General features: G+C 32.3%; 2 protein-coding genes across 2 annotated transcripts; one reads left to right on the top strand and one right to left on the bottom strand.

Annotated features, from left to right (window-relative positions):
* Positions 1-1,215: 1,215 nt before the first annotated feature.
* Positions 1,216-5,254, bottom strand: LOC140049906 (uncharacterized). The gene is made up of 8 exons (XM_072094860.1): positions 4,856-5,254; positions 4,451-4,607; positions 3,982-4,094; positions 3,502-3,679; positions 3,008-3,112; positions 2,628-2,812; positions 1,923-2,169; positions 1,216-1,543 (listed from the first exon to the last, which is right to left on the bottom strand). The coding sequence occupies exons 1-8, from the start codon at positions 5,252-5,254 to the stop codon at positions 1,251-1,253; spliced, it is 1,677 nt and encodes a 558-aa protein (XP_071950961.1). The 3' UTR covers positions 1,216-1,250.
* A 398-nt stretch (positions 5,255-5,652) lies between these two features.
* Positions 5,653-24,465, top strand: LOC140050305 (sodium- and chloride-dependent glycine transporter 1-like). The gene is made up of 14 exons (XM_072095430.1): positions 5,653-5,756; positions 7,907-8,050; positions 8,273-8,404; positions 9,463-9,721; positions 10,122-10,254; positions 11,907-12,041; positions 12,356-12,459; positions 12,887-13,011; positions 14,810-14,922; positions 20,563-20,706; positions 21,332-21,431; positions 21,638-21,738; positions 22,024-22,194; positions 22,773-24,465. Exons 2-14 carry the CDS (start codon positions 7,924-7,926, stop codon positions 22,935-22,937), a joined length of 1,809 nt encoding a protein of 602 aa, XP_071951531.1. The 5' UTR covers positions 5,653-5,756; positions 7,907-7,923; the 3' UTR covers positions 22,938-24,465.
* Positions 24,466-24,539: the final 74 nt, after the last annotated feature.

The raw sequence follows: 24,539 nt of genomic DNA, 5'->3' as shown, positions 1-24,539 counted from the left end.
CTGAATGAGCTCGGTCTAGGTACACGGCGCAGTTGCCATTTGGACCGTATACTGTTGGCAAAGATCTTGACTTGATACCAGTTGGACTGACAACTGTTTCTGGAAGCTCTTCTTGGCTGCAGCTACTACTACAAATAGTCCTGTCTCTTGGACATCCATCAAGTTTCCAGTGATGGTCAGGGAGAATTTCTGCAAGACGAAAGATTATTAACAGAACTGCCCTCTAAAGGCTGATTTACACAGACAAGCGGTAACGGTAATAAAAACATAGACTCGATGTTATTCCTTATGACCACCTACACAAAATTTGGAGCGGACGGACGGTTCCGCTCAGGATAGATACAGATTCAACGTGGGACAAGCTACGCGGTTTTGTGCTTACCGTTACCGCTCGTCTGTGTAAATTGGATAAGAAAAAGATAAGTAGGTCTATATGTGAAAGTCAAATTTACTCAGAAATAAGTGACACTAATCTCACCATTCTCTGGTTTACTTAAAGATATACAAGTGTTATACAGTTACTGATGCAAATAAATACCAAAATATTATATTCACAAACGACGCCGATTTGTTTTCAACGCTATGAGTTTTCACTTTCATCTTCCTTCGAGAAATATTTTAGAGATCTATAATTTTTTTTTTCGGTAAGATTGCAAAATATTAAATTATTTATATTAAAATACACTTACGTGGACGATAGCATTGTGAATCTTGGCAAGCGTTTACATGTACACTGCTGAAATAGATAGCGGCCAGGAGCAACAGCTCTATATACCTTCCAGATTTCATCTTCACTGAATTGAATGTTACCTAAGGCCTCATTTTATATACCATAGTAGTCAAGGATGTTAAGGCATGGCGAGGATACAGGATGCAGGTACTTTTAAACTAATTCCTTTTATATCTTATGCATCATCAAAAAGTACAATCCCTATATTTGTCCTAAACCCCTATTGAACTATTTCCTTAATTTTAGTAATAGTACAGACAACCGTATGATATTATTTAATGTTTGACCGAATCTTAAAATGTTTGATACTTTTGTATATTTGATACTTTTTGTATGGTGACTGACCTATGACCTTTTTTGCAACGTTACAAACCCAGCACAATCTGAAATGTTACCAGTACTTTCTTAATTATAAGTTATACTAAAAAGAACCATTTACAGATTTCAACTTAAACACTTTATTTACTCTTTTCAATAGGTGTATATTAAGTAGTTTTATTTTGTTGTTGTTTTTTTTATGTCACCGCTGAGTTTCCCGCCGTAATACCAGCGGAACTTCCGCCATCGTCGTGTTATTTGGTATGTGTCGTCTGTTTACCAACTCCTTAACAAGTCCACGTTTATAATTTCTCCATTTAATACCTTCTATGTAGCTATTAAAAGCGTCTTCTCGTGATGGTATCAGCTCCTCGACACTCTGTTTCATCGGTGCGATACACCTTCCGTGGTTGTGAAAAAGAAACGCAACTCGCGCTACCAAAATACACTCAACTTTACCGATGGAAATGATGTGGGTTTTTCGAAGATCCTCGCCTTAAAAACCAAAATCATTTTTAAATTAAAATCTTAAACTAACAAGATAATGTTTAACAACTAAGTAACATATTATTGGTATTTATTTCTTTAAGTCTGGCTCCTACGTGGACGAAACGCAATGACGTAATTTGACCAATCACGATGGATCTTCCGAACTATTGCTTGTGATTGGTCAACTCAGTTGCGTTGTGCCACAGGCCATCGTTTTTGCACACGTAGACGAAACGCAATGACGTAATTTGACCAATCACGATGGATCTTCGGAACTATCGCTTGTGAATGGTAAACTCACTTGCGTTGTGCCACAGTACGTCGTTGCGTTGCGATAGTTTGTTCATTCATTCTTATCACATAAAAACACACTTGATCACATTACCTACGCCAAAGAATCGTCCTTTTCCAAATGTGCATATGTGTAGGGTTGCATTGTGTAAATTGCCTTGATATTTACTTAGAAACTCGGGTTCCACGTCCATTTCTGGCGTATACGGAGGAAGCGATAGTTTGACGTGACCAAACGGTAGATTACTTTTTATTAACGTCACATCTCGGACTATCTTGCACTCCCCGGACTTGATGAAGTAGACGTGATCAGGAGCCTGTTCTGGGTCGCTCAGAATCACCTAACAATTAAAAATACCAATAGTTGATCAATTCCTACATTTGCGGTACGTTTTAGCACGATTTTCAGCACCGTGTCTCAACATCTAAACATTTTTCCAGAAAGATTCCGTACACAGAAACTCATGTGTTCCATTACTGGACGTATGATACTGTATCATGGAAGGAAGGAAAAAGGTTAGGTTCTATGCACGTGTGCTTCGCATGCTGTATCGTACAATTCAATCATGCATTAAGCCAATTATTTGTTCGCGCGAATCAAAAGCTCAAGCTTATACGCAGGCATAGAGAGGAGCTTGGAAGATGGAAACATTGATACACGCATGCTTATTTTAGCTGACGTTTACGATGATTCGCCCGTACAAGCTTTTGAGAATCGGCTAGTGCGTCTGCACGTAGGCCCTATTGTGGAATTACCATGCAAATCAAGGTGTCGTAGGCCTACTCTCCTTACACTTACTGTATTTGGAGGATATTCTTCAAATGTGCAGCGGTCTATGGCTGATTGTAATTCTTCCTCAGTCCAATCTTCGAAGGTTATTAGCGACTTCAAGGCTGTCATACCGTTATCCCATTCTTGTTGGTAACTCCTCCTTAGCACCATATCGAAGTCTGGTTTATCAACTCGGAGAAATTCAGAATCGCCTGCATAAAACAAAATAAAATGTGTGCTCATGAATCAAGACGCTATTGAGTCTAATAGTCATGTTGTGCATGTTTCTGAGCATGCGCAAGTGACTTTGACTCGGTAGCTGCGTAGTCGAGTCACGTGACCAGTCGTGAAAATGTCGCTATTATCTAATGCGCAGTTCGAATCATTCATAAACTGTTTTTATATACCTTTACACACTATAGTAGCTGTTCTTTTGGTTTCGTGAAGTAACGCTAATTCTCCGAAGGCGGATCCGGCTGGCGTCTCTCCTACAACCTGCGTCTTTTTCTCACCTGTGCGTTAAAAAAAAGAGGAAAATTATAATGTATTATAATAACGCGCTTATTTTTAAAGAGGTTATTGTGTCAGGAGACATTATACAGTAACCCATGGGATTATAGAATAAATGTATTGTCAGTGTTCTAGTATCCGTATCGAGTGATAAGAAACGCCAAACCAAAGTGTGTGAAGTGTGATTAGGAGGACATTACCAAAACTTGAACGACTCCGAAAAAATACTACAGTATTTTGTTATAAATCCATATAAATAGGCCTACAAAGAAAATCAACTTAAAGCTTTGTCTACACTCTGTAGCCCATAATGGACACGGTGATATCACTACCATATTTTGGCAAATCTCACTTTTTTAGTTTGATAGTCTAGACAGAAAGCTTTACTGACCAGTGCGAGCATCTTCTTCAGTGACTTCAATAATGACGCTTCCAGACAGGATGTAGTAGAACGACCGGCCAGGATGTCCCTGTTTCACTAGAACTCTGCCTTCCTCGAATTTCTCGTAGTACAGCACTGAAGCAAGCTCCATTTTTACCGTATGAGAATATTTATCAAAGAACGTCAGCTTTAGGAAAAAAATGTACAAATGAATCATTTGCCCCAAATATGTTTATCAAAATACATTTTCTTTAAGTTCTGTCTACACTATCAAACTAGTTTGACAAAAAAAAGTGTGATCTGCCCAAATATGGTAGTGATATGCACAAGTATGGTAGTGATATGACATCATCATGTCTATATGGGCACATCACATAAAGTTTGAATGTGAGATAGACAGAGCTTTAAGCGTTATAACACATTGTTTCAGTAGTATACAATTAGATAAATGGAATTAACATCAGAGTTTGGGCAAAACATGTGGGTTACCTTGTTGAGGAATTTAAAAACTGTTTTGATATTACTGGTACTACGATTCCATGAGTGTGTGCACAGTATCATCTTGATTTCTGGCGTCAGTGGGTTCACTGCTTGGACGTTGGCTGAAATTTCGAATGTACATTGAACATAAAATCAAATTTCCACGAACACGCTACACACAATGTTGAGGAGTTGACCAATCACCACAAGCGACAGTTCGAATAATCCATCGCTTGTGATTGCTCAAATCGTTGCGTTACGTTCCTGTGTTGCGTTGAACCTATATTCAGATAAGACGCAACGCAAGGGGAAACTATCGACGGGTCGATCCCTAGAATTTAGTCAAATAAACTATTGACCAACAATGGCATAAGTTACATAATGTTTCCCAAATTTTGAATCAATTGCGATTCAGATTTATGTAGACTTACCAAGCAAAATCTCTGACAATAGACAATAAAATAGAGAACAATAGTACCTTTAAATGCATCCACGTTAAACGTAAGCATTTCCTCGCCTTCAACATGATGGACTTCGTTAGCGTCGTCGTCTTGGCTACCTAACGCGTTTGCCCATTTCAAGTTATTTTTTACCATATTCACCAACGCACGGAATCTGTCGATGCCAGTTTTCGGCTAGACAAAACATTAATTAATAAAAACTGGGTTATTATATCAACGTAACCATTAAGCTGCTTGTTGCCATTTGGACGCAACACAATGACGTAGTGCGCAACGCACCAATCATAAGAAGATCAAATTACTCGCGTTGTGCTCTCTTCTTACACTGTTCTTTACTCTGTGTAATGACATTAGTTTAATGCTATTTTTTTTTTACCAAACTTATGAGTGAGGGTGATAAGCGATGGGAAAATACCACATACCACCGTGACGGATATTGGTTCTGCTAGTAGACCTAGACCTGTATTTTGAAGTGGACGTGTTTCAGAAACTTCCTCCTTGACATCACTTGTAGCAGCAGATACGGGTGCCTCTTGCTCAACTTTAGTCTCTTCCTGCAACCTAGTTATATCATCATCATTGTAATCGTATTCGCTGTTATTATCATCGTCGTCGTCTTCACCGCAGTTAACTGGAGGAAGTGCCACCTTCGTTAGTAGAAGTGGTCCATCAGTAGTCAGTAACTGGCCACCACGTCGCTTCGCTAATACAACATTTTCTTCATCCAGAATATCAGGAGGTGGTGTATCGGTGCGACTGTAATTTCTTGCAGTGGAAGAGGATCCTTCATTTACGTCTGATATTGATGTAAACCGGTCCATCTCACATTGATAATGCCGCCACCCCCTCTCAAACAATGATAAGAGTTAAGTTTTGTTAGGAGACATGTTGTCATGATAACGTTCGTTGCCCGTAACACAAGAGCGTGCGTAATTACCATAGAGAGATAGTCGCCGCTAGTAACCGCCACGTAAGTACGCGCGCGCCTCTTAATGTGCGGGTAATATACGCGCGTCTACGTACAAAGTATTTTCTATCTACCGCGCTCTCTGATAATTTGTACGTCGTGGCCCCCAGCTGATTATCAACCCTGCTGGGCGGAGCAAATCATCGAGGATTATGTCACTGATTGAAGTGAGGAAAAGGCGGTGCATATCCTTGACTTAAATAGCTTCAGCCAATCACGTTTTACCAATTGAGGGCGGGTACTATAGTATTAGTAGTAGCGTATGCACTTTGATCTTATCTGAGATTGTATTCATTCATTTGGCAGGTCCTTCAGAAAGAAAAACCAAAACAGTCGAGTGCCGTACATTTTACAGGGTGAGTACACTATTGTTGTTCTTATGGATTATCATCAGATAAAACCCCATATCCAATATGATATGATCATAAAGCAGGCGAAGTAGTTTGCCTTTTCACATTTTGGCCGTAATTAAGCGTAGATAGGGAGGCCTTATACAATGAATGGCTGGTATGGGTGTGGATGACGCACGTTTACTTTTGGTTTTAACATGTTAGCTTACATGACATGCTCTGTAGACCTAACCTATTAAATGTAAATACATGTATTTATTATGTTTTTATGATGCATTACACACGTCTGTGTTTATTTAATGTATGTTGAGAATATTTAATGACCTGCAGCGTCATGGAAAAACCCATTTGCATGGCGACTAAACATTTACTGTGCTGATTGTTGACAGATGGAACATAAACAGGGAATTGCTGACCCAATGTTCATAAAATGTTCAAATATCTGAGCTAGATTTATTTTGATGTATTTCCCAATGAATTAATTTTCAATTATAGAGGTTTTGTAATATATACAGTTATTGGCAACAATATATTAATCATAAACCATAAAGTTTGTTTTTATACTAGTAATAAGGCCTACCAGTAAATAGTGAACAACAACCTCCTACACTAATAATAATAATAATGTTTTATTATGTTGAATATTATGATATTGCCATTATGATTTGTGCTCTTTAAATACTTTATATGATACTGGAAATTTCCATCAGCATGCTTTGTGGTTGGCCTTTTCAAAGTCACAAAAATAAAATAGCCGCCTACTGTTTTGGAAATCAGTAAACCATAGTGAACAAAATAAGAAAGGCCTCTTTTTCTCTTTGAAAATAATTCCATACCAAATTTAGAAATGGATTTGGTACTTTTGTTTGATCAAAAAAAAGGGCTTGTACTTTTTATTGTATTTGGATGGCTTTAGCTTTTATGTTAAAAGAAAATAGCTGCTTATAATTTTGAAAAACTATACATAGCTATTTTCTTTTAACATAAAATCTAAGGGCATTAAAAGACAAACAAAGAACAAAGAAAGCCCTTTTTATCAAACATAACGTAAAAGTACCAAATCCAATTCTGAATAGTGTTGGAATGTTTCAATTGTGCAGATTGTATTATGTGAAAGACCCGTATTGACGTTCAATGAAGCCTACTATATATGTCTGCCCATTTATTCTATCACAACTTCATTTGCTATTAATTATATTAGACTTTGAATAGGTTATTTTGTAGTTTTAATAAAGTTAATCACTTTCCTTAGAAAAAAGAACAAGGAAAAAAGTGATGTTTTCACTTAGAAAAAGACAAAATAAATGGTTAAATTCAACCAAAAACCCAGACTATTTTTTGTTTTAAATAACAGTTGCGGCAATCACTCTTATGGTTTTATATAGACATTTATTAAACAGGTCTTGCTATACCAGCAACTTTTAGGCAAGCCATAGCCGTGTGTAGTGTTCATTCTCACTGGTCCGCGGTACACACAATGCAGCATTTCCAATTAAAGGGAATATGGCAGAAGGCGGTTATACCACAAAACAGAAACGTTAAAACCCGTTTTTGTGTTTATTCTGCCTACAGTTTATCGTCAAGTCTACCTGCAACTTTTAGGCAGGCCACCATTTGTGTACATTATCATAATAATTAGTCGGGTTTGCGGTACACAATATTCTTCCAAAAAATTAAATATATTAACGTCCAGAAGGCTTTGCACTCATGGCAATCCCCAGGGTGCTGCACCGCTGTATTGTCATGTATTGTTGTGCCTGAAAATTGAATAAAATAAAATAAATAAAATAAATAAATAAAACGTTTAAACCTGACCTTTTCGGCATTTAGTAAAAAGCTATTTAATTATAATGATGTTTATAATTTATGTATTATTATATTTAAAAAATTATATTCTATTGGTAGAACTGAAAAAATAAATACAACGCAAAAGTTAAGATACTAGCACTTAATTTTACAATTTTTCAAAGAGACAAAATAAGTGGTTTATGGGCTTCCGATTAACTTTTCAGTTATTTGGCTTTTTTATCATAAATGTTTTGGTCAAAATGAAATGCAACAGTAGGTATAGCATTTAAAAAATTGTAAAAAAAAAGAAGAAACTCATATTCTGGTGGGACAATTAATCTTAATAATTGTTTTTTTATATTTGTAAGGTAATTTTTAAACAAACATGGGTAATGATAGTGAACGACAATCCTGGTCAGGGAAGTTGGACTTTTTCTTATCAGCTCTTGGTTATTTCATTGGGCTCGGAAATGTGTGGAGATTTCCATACCTTTGTTACATCAATGGAGGAGGTATGTTAAACTGTGCAATAATATACTGATGATGCTTACACATAGGCCTACTAGAGATGAGCTACTTACTGATAATGATTGAGTTATTTACTGGAAAAGAAGACTGAATGGCCTATATTGAAGATGAAATTTAAAAAAAAGAGGTTTTGTTATTTGAATGTGAAATTCACAATGTAGGTTATTTTATTTGTTAAACTTTCTATTGTTTTTTTTTTTATTTAGGTGCCTTCTTAATTCCTTATGTAACCATGGTAATCCTCGCAGGCTTGCCACTGGTCCAATTAGAATTGTCGCTGGGACAGTTCACAAGCCTGGGTATTATATCTGCCTGGAAGATTAGTCCTCTATTTAAAGGTATGTTCACATATTTGACATTTGACCTGTGTGCACTGAGAATGAATTACATTAATGTTAATAATGTTATCATCTCGATACTTATCATTGATGGTTTAAACACATGTTGTCAAGTGTATATCTATTGGGTGTTTAAATGATTTTCAGGAAGCTATCAAAGAGCAGATTGTTTGGAAACATTAAGCACATTGCCTTTCTAAGATTTTGATTGTCTTTAAATAATGATACTTAATTGGGAGGTAAATTCTTATGAGAACAACAAACATCTGGTGGCGTTATTCCTGACAAATTTGTTAATACAAAGGGTTTGCTTTTAATTCATTCCCATCTGTTTTAAAAGGTTTCAAAATCCTGGACCCACGTTTATTGTTATTACTTATTATTTCCTTTATTAATGTACTGTCTGTAGTTTGTGGCCATCTTCAATCTAGATTGTTAACCCCCAACGCTGACCCAGTTTAAAATTCTGATTTTATTTGCCAATCATCGTAATGTGTTGGTTTGTGCAAGCATATTAAAAGGTCAATGACTTATATTCTCCACATGCAAAATGCTTTGTGTTTACAGTACGTACTTTATAGATTGTTGGGAAATTACAAGTATCAGAAAATTATTTACAACAAAGAAAAATATTTAAAGTATGAAATTAATGATTTACATATACTGTGTATACATGGACCAAGTATAAACAAAATGTATATTTATGAATAAAGTAGAGAAAATTTTAAAAAGTGATGGTACGAATCTTGTCTGTTTTTGTAATAATATTTGAAAATATCAGATAATCCTATGTGTGTTAATTATGGATTTGTGTTGGATTTGATTATAATAAGTAACAACCTATATTTAAAAATGTAAAATTATAATACTGTAATAATAAAAAGTCAGTTAAATTTAAAATCTCACTAATGATCTCTTAAAAACCCAAAAATATTAAAAAATAAAAAAATAAAAAATGAATGATATATGAATCCAACTAACTAACTAAGGGAATATTTAAATATGTTGTCTAAATGTCTATGATCTACTACAGTAAATAAACGATAATTTAATTTTAGGTGTTGGTTACGCAATCACGCTGATTTGTGCGCTCTGTTCCCTCTATTACATCCTCATCATAACGTGGACTATCTACTACATGTACGCGTCAATGTGGAAAACGCTGCCGTGGATTGGATGCAATAACACATGGAATACGGATCAATGTGGTTCTATTAAAGAATTGCTAGCAAATGTAACGAACGTCACCGATGCTCCGATAACCGAAGCAACAACAATGGCACCGAAAGTTGTCCGAGCGAGTGAAGAATTTTTTTCGTACGTTTGATGCCTAAATATGGTAGTGATGCCCACATTATGGTAGTGATATGACATCATCGTGTCCATGGGCACATCACATTTTTTTATCACATAAGTTTGATAGTGTAAACAGAGCTTTGCTGTGGTTATTATAGTTTGATTGTATGAGATTTATTTAGGATATTTAATAATAATAATACTTTTAAAAAAGGTATTTTATACTTGCCTGGGAATGAATTGTCTGGTTGGCGCCAAAATGGAATTGGCTGCAAGCCAATGTAAAACATATCATTGTAAAGCATTCCGTCCTTTCAATATAAAATATTTCAAAGCATTATTAAGTAATTGCATGTCAGCTACATTAGTAAAACTGTGTACAGTGTAAAAAAAAATAATTCAAGATTTGTTTTCTTTATAGGCATAAAGTGTTGGGAATCAGCGACGGACTACATGATCTTGGTAGTGTACGATTGGAACTGTTGCTTTGTCTCTTTATCGCTTGGGTTGTTGTCTATCTCTGCTTGATCAGAGGAATTCATTCTTCTGGAAAGGTAATACCACCGAGTCATTCAATTCAAATACAAATAATTGTGAACCTAATTCTTTGAGAATACTCAATAGAGTAGTAATCTGGGTTTTATATGTTAATCTAGTAGCTATGTAGAAATAATGCCAAATAACTGTAAATGGTTGTCTTTTGAAATCCTTGATGTCTCTTATTGTAGAATAGTATTCCTTTGGTTTATAGTTGTTACATTTCATTTATGTACACAGAATCAGCAACTAATTCCTATCTAAAGAAATTAATCAAGTTTTTATTCACACTCGAATAAAGGATTCTGTAAAAAAAATATGTCCATTTATTTATTTTATTCAGTTGTCAACCAACAGCGATGAAACCGCCACTAACAGGTTGAATCTAAACTTAATAAACTATAAAATGTATTCAAATAAACAACAAAAACATAAACAAAGAAGACAACATTAAAGAGATTTAACAATTTTACCCTTAAATACATTTAAACTATCATAAAATAAATCAATATCCAAACAAGTAACCTATTAAGTGTTAGGTAACCGCTGAAAAATACCTTGTTTTGTGCATTCAACACGACCACAAGGAACGTGAAGCAAACACTTGCTGCGAGTTGGTATATTGAACTTAAACAAAGCAACAAGAGGACAATCATAAACAGAATTGAATGAGTTGTATAAAAAAACCATATCAAAAACAACTCTACGATTTTCAAGAGAAATAAGAGAAACATTATAATTAGGACAAGTGCGAGTAAGGAATCTAATGAATTTGTTCTGAACATTATAAATATGCTGAGATTGAGTACAAAAAATTGAATTAAAAATGACACCAAACAGTTGCATTGTCAATCCAACATATAAAACATCATCTGCTAATTTTTCTTAAAAATATTGTTCACAACAAAATTATGCAATAATTTAATTATTATCCAATTTCAATTATTGTTGTGAAAATTAAGAATTAATTAATTAATTAAATAATCTAAAATTATGTGAAAATTGTAATTTACAGCACAATAGCTGTGGTGTGGTTTTCCATCGACACAGAATGAAATAATGGTTTTATAGTTGTTGTTTATGATATGGACATAGTGGATTTGTGATCACACTGAACAGAATAATAACCATTGTATCAAGTATTCATTGAAATAGTGTGAACAAAAGCAGATGATTTTTTTGAATATGATTTAGTTTAATTTGATTACAGGATTGTGTATATCTGGTGTTAAAATGTATTGATTGGCTATTTACAATATTTAAAGTTCTTTGTCTTTTTTTAAATGTAGTAATAGTATGCCTATTCAATCAATTCATGAAATGAGAATTGTAAAACTAATTGAATACAGATTATTTTTTTTTTAAATGAAAATTGTGTAAACAATACAGATACTAAAATCTAAAAAAGGGAAAAATGTAGTATTTATGCATATTTTTTATTGGTGGATCCATGTGGTTGCCCTCCTCCCTCTTTTTGACAGTTAAAATTCACTTCATAACTAATTTTGATATCAATATTATAGAAATATATATCTATACTATTAATATTATTTATTTGTTTTAAAATCCTGGATCTGCCCCTGTTTTTTAAAGTATTTTTTATTAAAGGCATTGTCACTTTACTGTCGAAGTGTGTATTCAATTAAATTTAATGATATTTATTTTAAAGGTTGTTTATTTCACTGCTACTTTTCCATTTGTGTTGCTTTTCATCCTGTTCATCCGCGGTGTTACACTTCCAGGCGCTATTGATGGAATCATTTTCTTCATCAAACCTGATTTTGCTAAACTCGGAGATTTAAAGGTAAACAACAACAATAATTTCAATTATTTTATTATTAATTTTATTATATTAAGTATTTTTTTAAAACTTTTGTGGCCATATTTAATTTATATATAAATTCAAAGGCAAATTACTGGAAAATGACAATGCTGTGGGTATCAGTGGCTGGATCTCAATAGAGAAACAAAAAAAAAGCGAAAAGCTAAATCAAAACAAAGTAAAACAGCCAGAAAAATTACCATTTATATGTTTAAGACTATAATTTAATCTTGTAAAATAAGTACAAAAAAAACAAAAATATTAATTTGAATAATGATTTTTTTCTTGTACTGTAGGTATGGCGCGCCGCTGCTAACCAAGTATTTTATTCTTTTGCCGCGGCGTGGGGTGGAATGTTGACTTTGGCAAGTTACAATAAGTTTAACAAAGACATCCTTAGGTAAGTTATCTTTTAACAGTCTTTTTTTGCAAACTATGAAATTTCAATATTATGCCTCAGTATTAATTACCATTACCAAAGTTTGCATTATACCAAACAGGCATTATACCAACCACCCCCTCCCCACCCCCCTAAAATTTAACTTTTTAAAACAAAATAATTACTATTTTTATTTTTCTGCAACCTGACAGATCGTTTTTATCTTTTAATAAATATTTAGCCCCCCTAGTCTATAATGCTGGATCCGCCACTAAAGAACTGTTGAGTTGTTAAACAGTCTAATTGTCATTTTTTCTCCAGTTTCATATAAAACAACCATATTTACCATTGTATTATACATGTGATTCTCTTTTTCAAGCTACATTCTGACCAATCATTAATTAATCTGATTAATCATTGTTATTATCTGTTTTCATTCTTTTTTTAGGAGCGGAATCAACATTGTTATTAGTGGATGCTGTACTAGTCTCTTCTCAGGCTTTGTCGTATTCTCAATTCTAGGTTTCATGGCTCAGGACGCTGGGGTACCAGTTGAGAAAGTAGTTGAATCAGGTATATATTTCTTATGCTCTCATAAATTCAAAACATAGCTAAGCCCCACTCACCTCTTTTCTAACTATGAATTATTTAGTAGAAACTGAAATGAAAGATAAAGATGTATTGTCTCCTTGAAAAGTAATTGTTAAAATTGTTTTTGTTGCATATGCCATTTTAACTAAGAATTGGATCTAAACAATTTAAATAATCTTCATATTTCAATACATCTTTAATTTTAACAACATAAAATTAAAAACAAAATTTATAAAACCCGACCAAAATTGTTTTTACCCATGCAAGATGTAAAGTGTGTGTCGTTATAAATTGTTCAATTGTTGTATGAGGAAAAGGAGGAAATTATCAGCATGTGCTTTGATTAAAATGCAATAAAATAATAAAAAACATGGTATTCAGGCTTTGTGCAATATTAACAGAACTTTCACATGTTAGATTACAAATAAATCAATCTTGACATACATAATTATAAACCTATTTAACTAAGTACCAAAACATTCAAGTTGTCGACACTACCCTTAACTTGTTCTTATGACTTATCATTTGCATAACATTTGCATAATTGCCATGGTAGGTAGGCCTACTGTTATAATAAATTGATAGACAAGCTGTTGGTAGTCTATGTCGAATCATTACTGATAACATGCGATCTTGCCAATATTTTTGAACGATCCTATTGATGTTTGAATATTGATGAAATCATTATTTTAGTTCTGTCTTTTTTTCTACGGAAGTAAATAACTTTTAAACTATTAAAACTGCAATGTGGCCTATTCAAAGTCTGATTTTAATAACCTTCATTTTTTTTTGGTTTGTGGGGACAATACTGTACATCTTTAACAACAAAATATTTGATTAATATGGGTATATAAAATGATAGTTATAAGGATTTTATTTGTTCAAAGAAAAAAAAAAGAAATTCAATTTATGCTTTTTCTAAACTTTATCACAACATACAATTTGTGTGCCTACAGTAAAAAAAAATGTGAAAAATAAAACCCAATTTCACTTGTCCAGAGTATAAAATTAATACCTCCATGCTCGGCCCACAGTAAACAGTAAACCAGAAAAAAAAAATCATAATTTCTGTGCCAATATTCTCGAACATTAAGGTTAAAATATCATCCAATTTATAATATTAATTTTGACATTTATTATTAGGTTTTATAATTCATTGCCAAAAATGAAGATGTTAATAATTTTTTGAATAAATTCAAGATCATACTGGATTTTATGAAAACTTTTAGTTTTATTAGTACAACCTGGGCATTTAGCAATGAAATTTGTAAACAAATAATGTATAATTTCATTTCATCTTTCATTTCGGAAAAAAGAATACAGAGTACAAATTTCTCCATAGGTCAAGAACAAATTACAAGTGTATAAATAAATTATTAGTATTTAAAAAAAAAAAAAAATTTAAATAAACCGACGCCACATAGTCACATGGTTATAATAACTTTATCACACAAATTCATAATCCAATCTACATGGTAAATGGATGAAGTTATTATAACCATAAAGTACCTGTACCCATCCATTTACCATGTAGATTGGATTATGAATTTGTGTGATAAAGTACCTGTACCCTACTTAGACACCTATTTTAATCTAAATAATTTACATCAAACTAAACTGGTAAAGTTTTGCAATATCTTTACTTTTATTTACCATTGTCTGTTTGGCCTCGAGTAGATTTTATTTTTATACACTGTTTTCTAGATTTTCTAATACATTGTGCTTTTTAGACATACTGTATTTTAGTTGATTTCTGTTGTTATTTCTTGCATTGTAATAGGACCTGGCCTCGCTTTTATCGTCTACCCGGAGGCAGTTTCATTGATGCCTTGCCCTCAGTTGTGGGCATTTTTATTTTTCTTCATGCTTTTCATTGTTGGTCTTGATAGTGAGGTAAGTTGTGGTTTTTAATCTCTTGAATCTTATTCAATTAAAATGGAAAGTAGATTGAGTTGATGATTAACATCATAAATTAAATTTTGGCATTTGATTGAAAATTAGTCAAATTTGATTGAAAATTATAGTGACATTTGATTGAAATTTATTGCCATTTGATTGAAATTTATTGCCACTTGATTGAAAATTAGTCAAATTTAATTGAAAATTATAGTGACATTTCATTGAAAATTTGACATTTGATTGAAAACTAAAGTAGTGACATTATTGGATTGAAAATTTGACATTTTATTGAAAACTAAAGTACTGTAGTGACATTATTGGATTGAAAATTTGATTTACAGTGGCATAAATCTATATAAATACTGTACTATTATGCTGCCAAAAAATGTTTTAAATTAATCATGGTATAGTCTGTGATGTGAAAGTAACCTTATTGTACTTTGTATAATCAAGAGATTTTATTTGCGCCAGATTGTCCACTGATCAATTTCACGGTAATCTTAATATTTCTATTTGAAAATTATTTGAAAATAAAATGTAATCAAATGATTTTATCACAAACACTGATAATAAATATAGAGAGTTAATACTGTATTAAATGATGGTGAAATGTTGGTTGAAGTTTACAACGAAGATCGCTTTTTAAAAGTTGTGAGAATTTAATTTTATTGTGAAGGTTATGGTTGAAAAGGAAACTCATTGAATTATTATTATTATTATCACATAAATCATAATCAAGTCATTCAAGGTCATCTTTGCTTGACCCCTTTGTCATGACAAACATTTGAACACATCATTTCAATCATGTTTCTGAAAGTCTGATGGTTCTTGATATACAGCTGTATTCATTCAATTCAAGATGTCAGTCACACTCTGATGGTCTTGCAAAATAATTCCTGTGCACATACATTATTAATGTGAACCACTCAAATGTAAATAGATTATTTCGATATCTGGTAATCTTAAAGACTAAAAACCTACAATATAATAGTTATAATATAAAATGTATATATAACAATAATTATATTTAATTGCTCCTCACAGATATTCTTGCAAAATTTCTATAGACCAATTCAATTCCTGGCTGTGCGCATTTGAATTGAATTGAAATTTATATTTATACTGGGTAACCTCTTCAGTCAAAGACTGGTCTCCCAGAGGGCCCAGTTGGTGATCAGTGGTTGTGATGTACTAATACACCGGGGTAACCCCCTACTCTTCTCGAAAGATGTACTAGGTTCTTTAAAGTGCACACGAGCTAGATGTGTACACTGGACCTACTTTTTATAGTCCTTATCCGAGAAGACTCGTTCTACCACCAGAACCATGGAGTGAGTGAGCCTCGAACCCCTGCTGATGTTATGGCTATGTAATTACGGTTCCACTGTCTTAACCGCTCGGCCACTCACTCGCATTACTTATATTGAGTGATTTTATAATTCCTCTTGGTCAATAACCAAATACAATTACTTTAGTTCTAGACTGTAAAATACAGTAATATAAATACAGTACTGTATGTGCACAAGTCCAGATATGATTAATTTTAGGCCAGTAGGTCCGATATTTTTACTTCAGGCTAAATTTGAGGTTTGTTTCCTTAAGACTGTCCCCAATAGGAATTGAAGCCTGTGACATCCTGTTTTGTCAAAACAATTTGGAACTTAATTCATTGATTGTGTTGACCTAAAAATATTTTCCAATTCATTTAATTCTAATCTTACTAAAAGTGCAATCCATTTTGAGCACAAAAATAAAATGTTGACAATACTTTTAAATAAATATTTAAGATTCTTCTTTTAGTGTTATTTCACCCTTTTGACATTAATCATTTCATTGAAATTGAATTTATATTGATGAATGAATAAATAAATAAATAGAACATTTAATAGTTTCTATACATACATGACATCAGACATCTAAACATTCAACTACTTAATAATGCAAAGATGAAAACCTAATCACAAGACTTCATGTGGATGGCATGTGGAGAGATAGCGGTTTTTTTATTTTGATGAATTTGAAAAATGTGAATGAGTATTGGAATGATGTTGTTGATGACACCATGTGATATGTTTGTGGTAAAAGGTTAAAGGAACCATGTCAAAAATGTTCTACTGCAGTTACTGCAGTAACTAATTTTTCTTTACTCTTTACCCTTTTAATGCAATTGGCAACTTGTTTGGGTTAATCGTACACACTGTTTAACTTCCTCATAAACTAATATCCATTGATGCAAATAAAAATCACACTTTTCTGCAGTAAAATAATGTTGTCACTACAGTAACTGCAGTGTAATAATTTGACATGATTCCTAAAAGAAAAAAATACGATCTAGTTGGTAAAAAGATGGGTATTTCCCCTTTGTATCATTTTGGTACTATTGCGTGCTTTTACATAATAATATGGATACTTTAAATATATCTGTTTCATTAAAGATGTAAATAATATGTGAATGTATTTTCCATTTATAACAAATAATGAAGAAACACAAATGGAAAATGAAAGCTAGAATATGCAGTTTTAAGATTTGACGGTGTTTTTGATTGTATCGAAATTAGATATCTATAAAAGTATTATACAGTAGAGAACGCTTGAAGAATTAACCAGGTCAAAAAAATGCTTATGAATACAATACTTTTTTACTGTTTGAGATCAGGTCACATTTAGACAAAATAAAAAAGATTGTATATATTAAGAAAAGTTTTCTTTTCGGACAAAAATTCTTAAACAAGAGCTTTCTACTACTGTATTATATTTCAAAATGTCAATGTAGTAATACCATATTGATTATTCAATATAAACATATAACTAGAAAAGGTTTATATTGTGTAAATAAATACAAAATGAATTTATTCTTCTCATTAATCGTTATTGGGTAATTCCTGTTTCTATAAAATCATCATTACGTCTTAAAGGCAAGACATTTTCTAACCTGGTTTTAGCGCATGTTATTAAACTCATAGAATTAATACTTAACTTTCATCAAAAGTACAAATAGAGTTAATAAAGGCTATGACATCACATGATACTGTTCCATTACCAATAATGCGTTGTAGTCGACTAAAGTGATTTCCAACGTAATTTTTGCAATGTTTACCAAATAACATTAAAATTTAATTAAGATAAAAATCATTGTTTTTGTTCCGGTAAATTTTTTTTTTCTTGCGGATTATGAAATCACTGAAGCGTATGACCATCATTATGTCTGTTGGCAATAAGAAAGTGTCATGTTATCTGTTTTCAAAGATATATTGTCCCCAAAAACATGAACAATTAAGATGAATTGGGCATTTTTTAGTTTTATTTATTTTATTCACTTTTATAAAAAAAAATACCCAAAATAATGATTTTATAAAATAAATTTATAAAAAAAAAGATGTTTAGAACAACTATGGGCTTCAATTTGTCTCCTTAAATTATGTTTTATTGGGTAAATTTTTTTTCTTCCAATATCGGTAAAAGTGAATAATTAAAATGGCCTATTCAACAACAATGTTTTTTATGGGGACAATGTATCTTTTGTCAAAGATCTTTGTGATTTTTTTCATCCTATGGATGGATATTCTATAATACATGGTATTAGTACTTTGAATAAAATATATAATATAACCAGACTCTGTCAAAGTGTATATCATTAATTAAAACTGCATGTTTCTAGCTTGCTTTTGTTTTTCTTCATCAAACAAATAAAATGGATATTTTTTCCATAGTTTAAGTATGTTATTGATTGTTTTAGGATACTATTGTTTTTTCTTTAACTTTGTTTTCTTCTACAAGACTCTGCGGGTGCAAACAACGAGGCATGTGTACTGAACGTTTCTCGCAGTCTAACACCCTAACAGGTGACGGTACTTATCAACAGTAAATTAGTATTAATAGTGTTTGTTTTCATTGTTTTTTAAGGCATGAAAAGCTGTTTTTAAATTTCATTAACATGCATATTATTTTTCTGGTCATTTGGAAAATATATCCTATTTGTTTTTCTGACAATTTTACCCTTTTGTTGCACCTTATTTTAAGCCTAAAATTTGACCTGATACAATTTGAATTCATCATATATACAGTAAGGGAACATGTCAAAATTATTATACTGCTGTTACTGCAGTATATACATTTTCTTTACCTAATTCTACTCTAACCTGTCTGTTTATGCAATTGTTCAGCAAGATTTTTCTGTAATCACTATTACAGTGACTTTTCCTCATATATTACTTCTACATTTAAATAAACTAAAATCATTGTTTCAGTGATTTCAATAGTTACTGCAGTAACTGCAGTACTAGAATAATTTGACATTATCCCTAAATTGAAGTCTTGAATTATCTGTAAAATCAACCAAATCAGATATTTTTATATCTAGTTTGGTTGAAAATGGACTTCTGGTGGTCTTTTGTGTGAGAAATTCAAATTGTTTTCAGGGAATTTGTTGGCAGTGTATCTTAAAATTCACCGGATTTGATTTTAGGCATTGATTCAATTAAAATATTAAAATAGGAGAAGACCAGAAATATACATATACCATGTACAGTACTTATTTTATCAGCTCGAATTTATACCAGATTATGGTTATACTACATATAACATATATACATATTATTTTTACAATATTAATTCAACTAATTTTAGTTGTAAGAAAGTGAATCTGCTGTTGAAGAGAGAGGGAGGGGTAAATGAAAAGGGAAGAAATGATGAAGAAAGAAAAGAATGAAGAGAAAATGTTGGTGTGCTGAATCAGTCTTCTGCAAAATCTGTCATTTTCAGTAATTGTTATAACAAAAAATATTAAAAAAATATTCATGACACTACCAATTTTAATAGATGATATATTTCTCATAAAATTCTTAGAATAGAATTTTCCATTAAAACTGTTACTGTTTATGACAGATGGCAAAGTTGACTGTTAATTAATAACAAATATAAATAGGTTTATTGTAAACAAGAATAAAGTAAACACAAGTGTAAAGTATGGTCTTGTCTGTTGGAATGAGTCCAAATGTACCAATATTCAAAATCATGAATATGACATGATTATTATGAATGTTGTGAATTACAGCATCTAATGATGCGGAAATCCTTTTAAATTATAAGGTTTCCTCAAAGCATGGAATATATTTAGATGAAATATATTGTATTGCGTATTCTTAAAATTAATGATGCTTCAAATCAAATTTTCTGGCTAAGAAATAAATGTGTAAAATATTAAATAAACTGCATACAGTAGAACTGTCTATAAGAGGACACCTTCAAGACCCAACAAAGTGTCTTATTAATTGGGTGTCCTGTAAATAGGGGTTATCCTCATTTCTTTAACTCTTATAAAGTGTGCCCTTAGTAGGGGTGTCATAAAAGAAGTGTTCTACTGTATTTGAAATTGCCAATTAAGATGAAAAATCGAATTTCAAAATGGTACCCAATCTATAGACAAGACCATATAGAATAAATGATAAATGAATATTTTTAAATTTAAGAGTAGTACATATTATAACATGTAATGTTTTTGATCATTGATCAAGTTTTTTTTAATTTGTTTTTTTGCTTTTCATTGACATCTTTATTAAACACATTTTAGAGATCAGTTATATTGAAGTTTGTAAGAAACTGTAGATTGAAATGATTACTTTTTGTGCTTACTAGTTTGTAATGTTCGAGACAGTGATAACGTCAGTTGTTGATGAGTTAGAATATCATTATCCCGGAAGATTTATGAGGTACAAAGACAGGATCACGTTCGCAACCTGTGTCATCTCGTTTTTCCTTGGCATACCGTTCATTATGGAGGTAATTTTGCAAATTTTGTACAACATTTGACTCAGACGTTGAGTTGTGGCTTGGTGGTTATGATGCTTGGCTACCATTCCAAGGGTCCTGGGTTCGAGTCCCGTCACATGTTAGGATTTTTTCTAAGGACAAAATTACAACTCCACTCCCAAAGACTTGTAATAAGACTTTGTTTATGTTGAGCATCTTGTGTATATGTTTGTCTTGTGAACCTCTGAGAGTCCCTAATGATCAGCAATTGCTGGATGGATCACCCTCATTAAAATATGGTATAAAAAAAAATAAGTACAGCACCATTTCAGTTATTTTTATATTTGTAATATTTGTGCTTTTATTTTTGGTTAATGGGGGAGAGTTAAAATAAATAAATAATATTTGTAAATTACTTGATTACTATTTATTATTACTACTCTACCATATGCACCCGAATATTATGTCTATAGGTTTTCCGGAAATGTGATATTCTGAATGTGTGGTTAATATATGGATAACAACAAAATGAAAGTCCGGTGTTGGGTTTCCAGTATTTGTATAGTCCATGGACCATTTGTTTTAGGAACAATGTTATCCATGTTAAATATGTTTGTAAATAAATACACTTTGATCTCTCTGTAACTAATTCTAGGGTGGAGTGTACCTAATGACGCTCTTTGACTGGTACTCAGCCGGTGTTTCTCCCATGGTTCTTGGTGTCTTTGAGTGCTACATTATCTGTTGGCTTTATGGTAAGTTTATATTTCATAATTTGTTTTATTCCCATAGAACTCCTATTAAGGGACACCTACAGATGTTTTCAGAATTACCAGAAACATAATATATTGGCCGTCATTCATACAGTGATAACATATCCTCTCCTGTTATGGAAGAAAAATGCCAAGGATTGCTCATAAAACGTTACCCATCTAAATTATGTACAAATTCTTGTTTGCAGGAATGGATAGATTTAAAAATGATGTAGCAGCTATGATCGGTTACATGCCATGGATGCCTCTGCAAATTTGTTGGAAATTCGTTACTCCACTAATAACCATGGTATGCTATAACAAAATTATTATTCTAGGCCTACCTGAGTAAATTATAGTTCTGTCAAGCAGTCCTCCAATATTAAGTGAATTGCTGTGCACTGTTTCGTTTTGGATTCTGCTGTAATTTTTCTTTTCAATTTCAATATGTTTTCTTTCATTTTTTCATATTTATATGGTGTTGGATTATTTTGTAATATCATGAACTGAATCAATGTTGATTGAACGAGTTGTACTGTACATCAGTCTCATGAATAAATAAAGTTTATATATATATATATATTATTTCTTTCAGGGTATTTTAATCTTAAGCTTTGTGTTCTACTCGCCTGCTGTATATGGAGACTATACATTCCCTCCATGGGCTGAGGGCCTTGGATGGTTCTTGGCTTTGGTATCGGTAGCTGTCATCCCAGTTGTTGGCGTCATAGTTGCATATCAACAAAAAGGAAACAGTTTCTGGGAGGTAAAATAACACTTGTTTCTTAATACTTGCTTGCCTAATATTTTGTTAAATTTTCACAACAAACTGAAAGCCAACCATCTCAATATCTCATCTACACACTAAAAACAATGCATCACATACAGTACAGTACACAGCATTAGGTTTGGTCTACACTATCAAACCAGTTTGACAAAAAAGTGCCCAAATATGGTGGGATATGACATCATCATGTCCATATATGGGCACATCACATCTGATAGTGTAGACAGAGCTTTACATTGCCTAGCCCTCTAAGCTGGTGGATATAAGTTCCCTTGTCATTTTACAAAATGACTAGTGTGCAATCTCTTGGTTCATGAATATTCATGAGGTAAATACGTCTAAACACAACCATAGATTACACATTCATAAGCTAATTGATACAAACTTTGACAGGACACAATAACATAGGCGCAATGTAAGTGAGTTTACCAACATTGCATTACAGCCAAGTGGGAAACAAGCTTTAAGAAATCATGTGACCTCTAAAGCAGACCTCTAGGAATTGACTATATGCTCTATCAAACTATTTTTTTACTAAAAAATGGTTTTATTTTTAGCGTGTTGTAATGGCATCGAAACCTGCACATGACTGGGGTCCTGCCAAGGATGAAGACCGTGTGCGTGCTGGTTACCCCCCACTAAACCCAGACTTTGTACCAGAGGTTAACTCATATAGTTCACCTGTATACACACCTGTATTAACAACAGACAGCAAAGTGTAAATTTGAAAATGAATTACAAAATATGTACAGTTTATCATCATCTTGTCTTTATATGGATAGTCATATATTTTATAGTAATTGCTGGTTCCTCTTATTTTATAAAAGCTTCTTCTCATCATTTTTCTTTCATGGTGTTTAATTAATTCATCCAGATAGAATATTGGATGCTAACCTTGAAAATTGTATCATATTTATTATGTAACAAAAATACTAATAGATTTAGTTGACTTTGTGTCCCTGAATTATTAAAGTTTTCTGTTTGTTTTGTCTTGCAATAAAAAGAAAGTATGTTAAACAGAAGTTAAATGTACCCAATATTATGATGATAATTATTGTGGTACAATAAGTGGTTTTATATATCAGGGCAATTGATGTTTCTATCCACCTTTACTTCTTGAGTATCATTGGGAACCCGGTTAGATCAAGACACAACTTTGCACTGATTACTAGCTGCATTATGGGAGTATGTTTCCATACATGTTTGATCCACAAAATGACTAGGGTTATGATGTTCAGCGCTTAGAGGTGAAACAATAAACTTGAAACTTGGCTAAATTGTATTTATAGTATAAAAAAAATAAAAAAATCCAGGATATTATTATTATTATTGGTGAAAATTCGTCAAAATAATATAAGTCATGACGTCATGAAAAACAAGATGCACTCTGCAGTTATAAATGAACGAACGTGTTGAATTATTGTATGGGTTGTGGTTGGCTGGAACTCGTAGTGGAGATGTGGTTTCGTTTTCTGGTTCAATCGTGACCTAGTGCCATAATTGTAACTCATTAAGTCTTAAGTCTCAAATGCACGATGAAATGAGTTCATACCATCCTGTAGTAATTGGTGAGTTGAATGTGAAAATAAAAAGAGAAAAGAAGCTTTGTTGTACTGTATCAATCGTATACACAAAGTTCTCCGTCTATACAGTACTGTGCCTGTTTTTTAGTTACACGAATTGAGTTATTATAATTAATCAAACCTTTATCTTACATAATGTAAATGATTATTGATAGTCTTCCATTGTTGCAAAGTTGGTAGGCTAATCATTCTATATATTCTTTAGGCCATAATATAATTTTATAAAGTTGACCAAAGCAAATAATGTACATATATCGCAAACGTTAATTATCTTTTTTATATGGAAAAGGTTTTCACTTTTGGTAAATATTTATAGGCTAAATCTTGGTTTCCCACTCAACCAATGGAAGGACGTAAAATGCACTAGACCAATCCCAACGCGATGGATGCTCTATCCGAACTGCGCAAGCTTGTGATTGGTCAACTCACTTGAGTTGCGCGTACGTCGTTGCGTTGGTAATATGGAAACCAAGCCGAAATCTGTAATTAGTACATTGATAAATGGTTATATTGAAAAAAAATATAATTAATATATTTTAATTATTAATTAGTAATGACTATTTATAGATAAGGGCTAGTTTGCAAAATTAGTTTAACTTTTGTTTTACTTGTTGATTTGATGGGAATTTATTTAATAAATACACAGTAAAGATACATTTTTAGTTTCTCATATTTCATTCTTTGTTACTGGATTCTTATTAAGACAATTTTCATAATTATAATAAGTTTTCTACAATTACG

Source organism: Antedon mediterranea, chromosome 5, assembly GCF_964355755.1.
Source record: "Antedon mediterranea chromosome 5, ecAntMedi1.1, whole genome shotgun sequence".
NCBI lineage: Eukaryota > Metazoa > Echinodermata > Crinoidea > Comatulida > Antedonidae > Antedon > Antedon mediterranea.
Note: the sequence above shows the minus strand (reverse complement) of the source record. Positions and strands in the feature narration are given on the sequence as shown.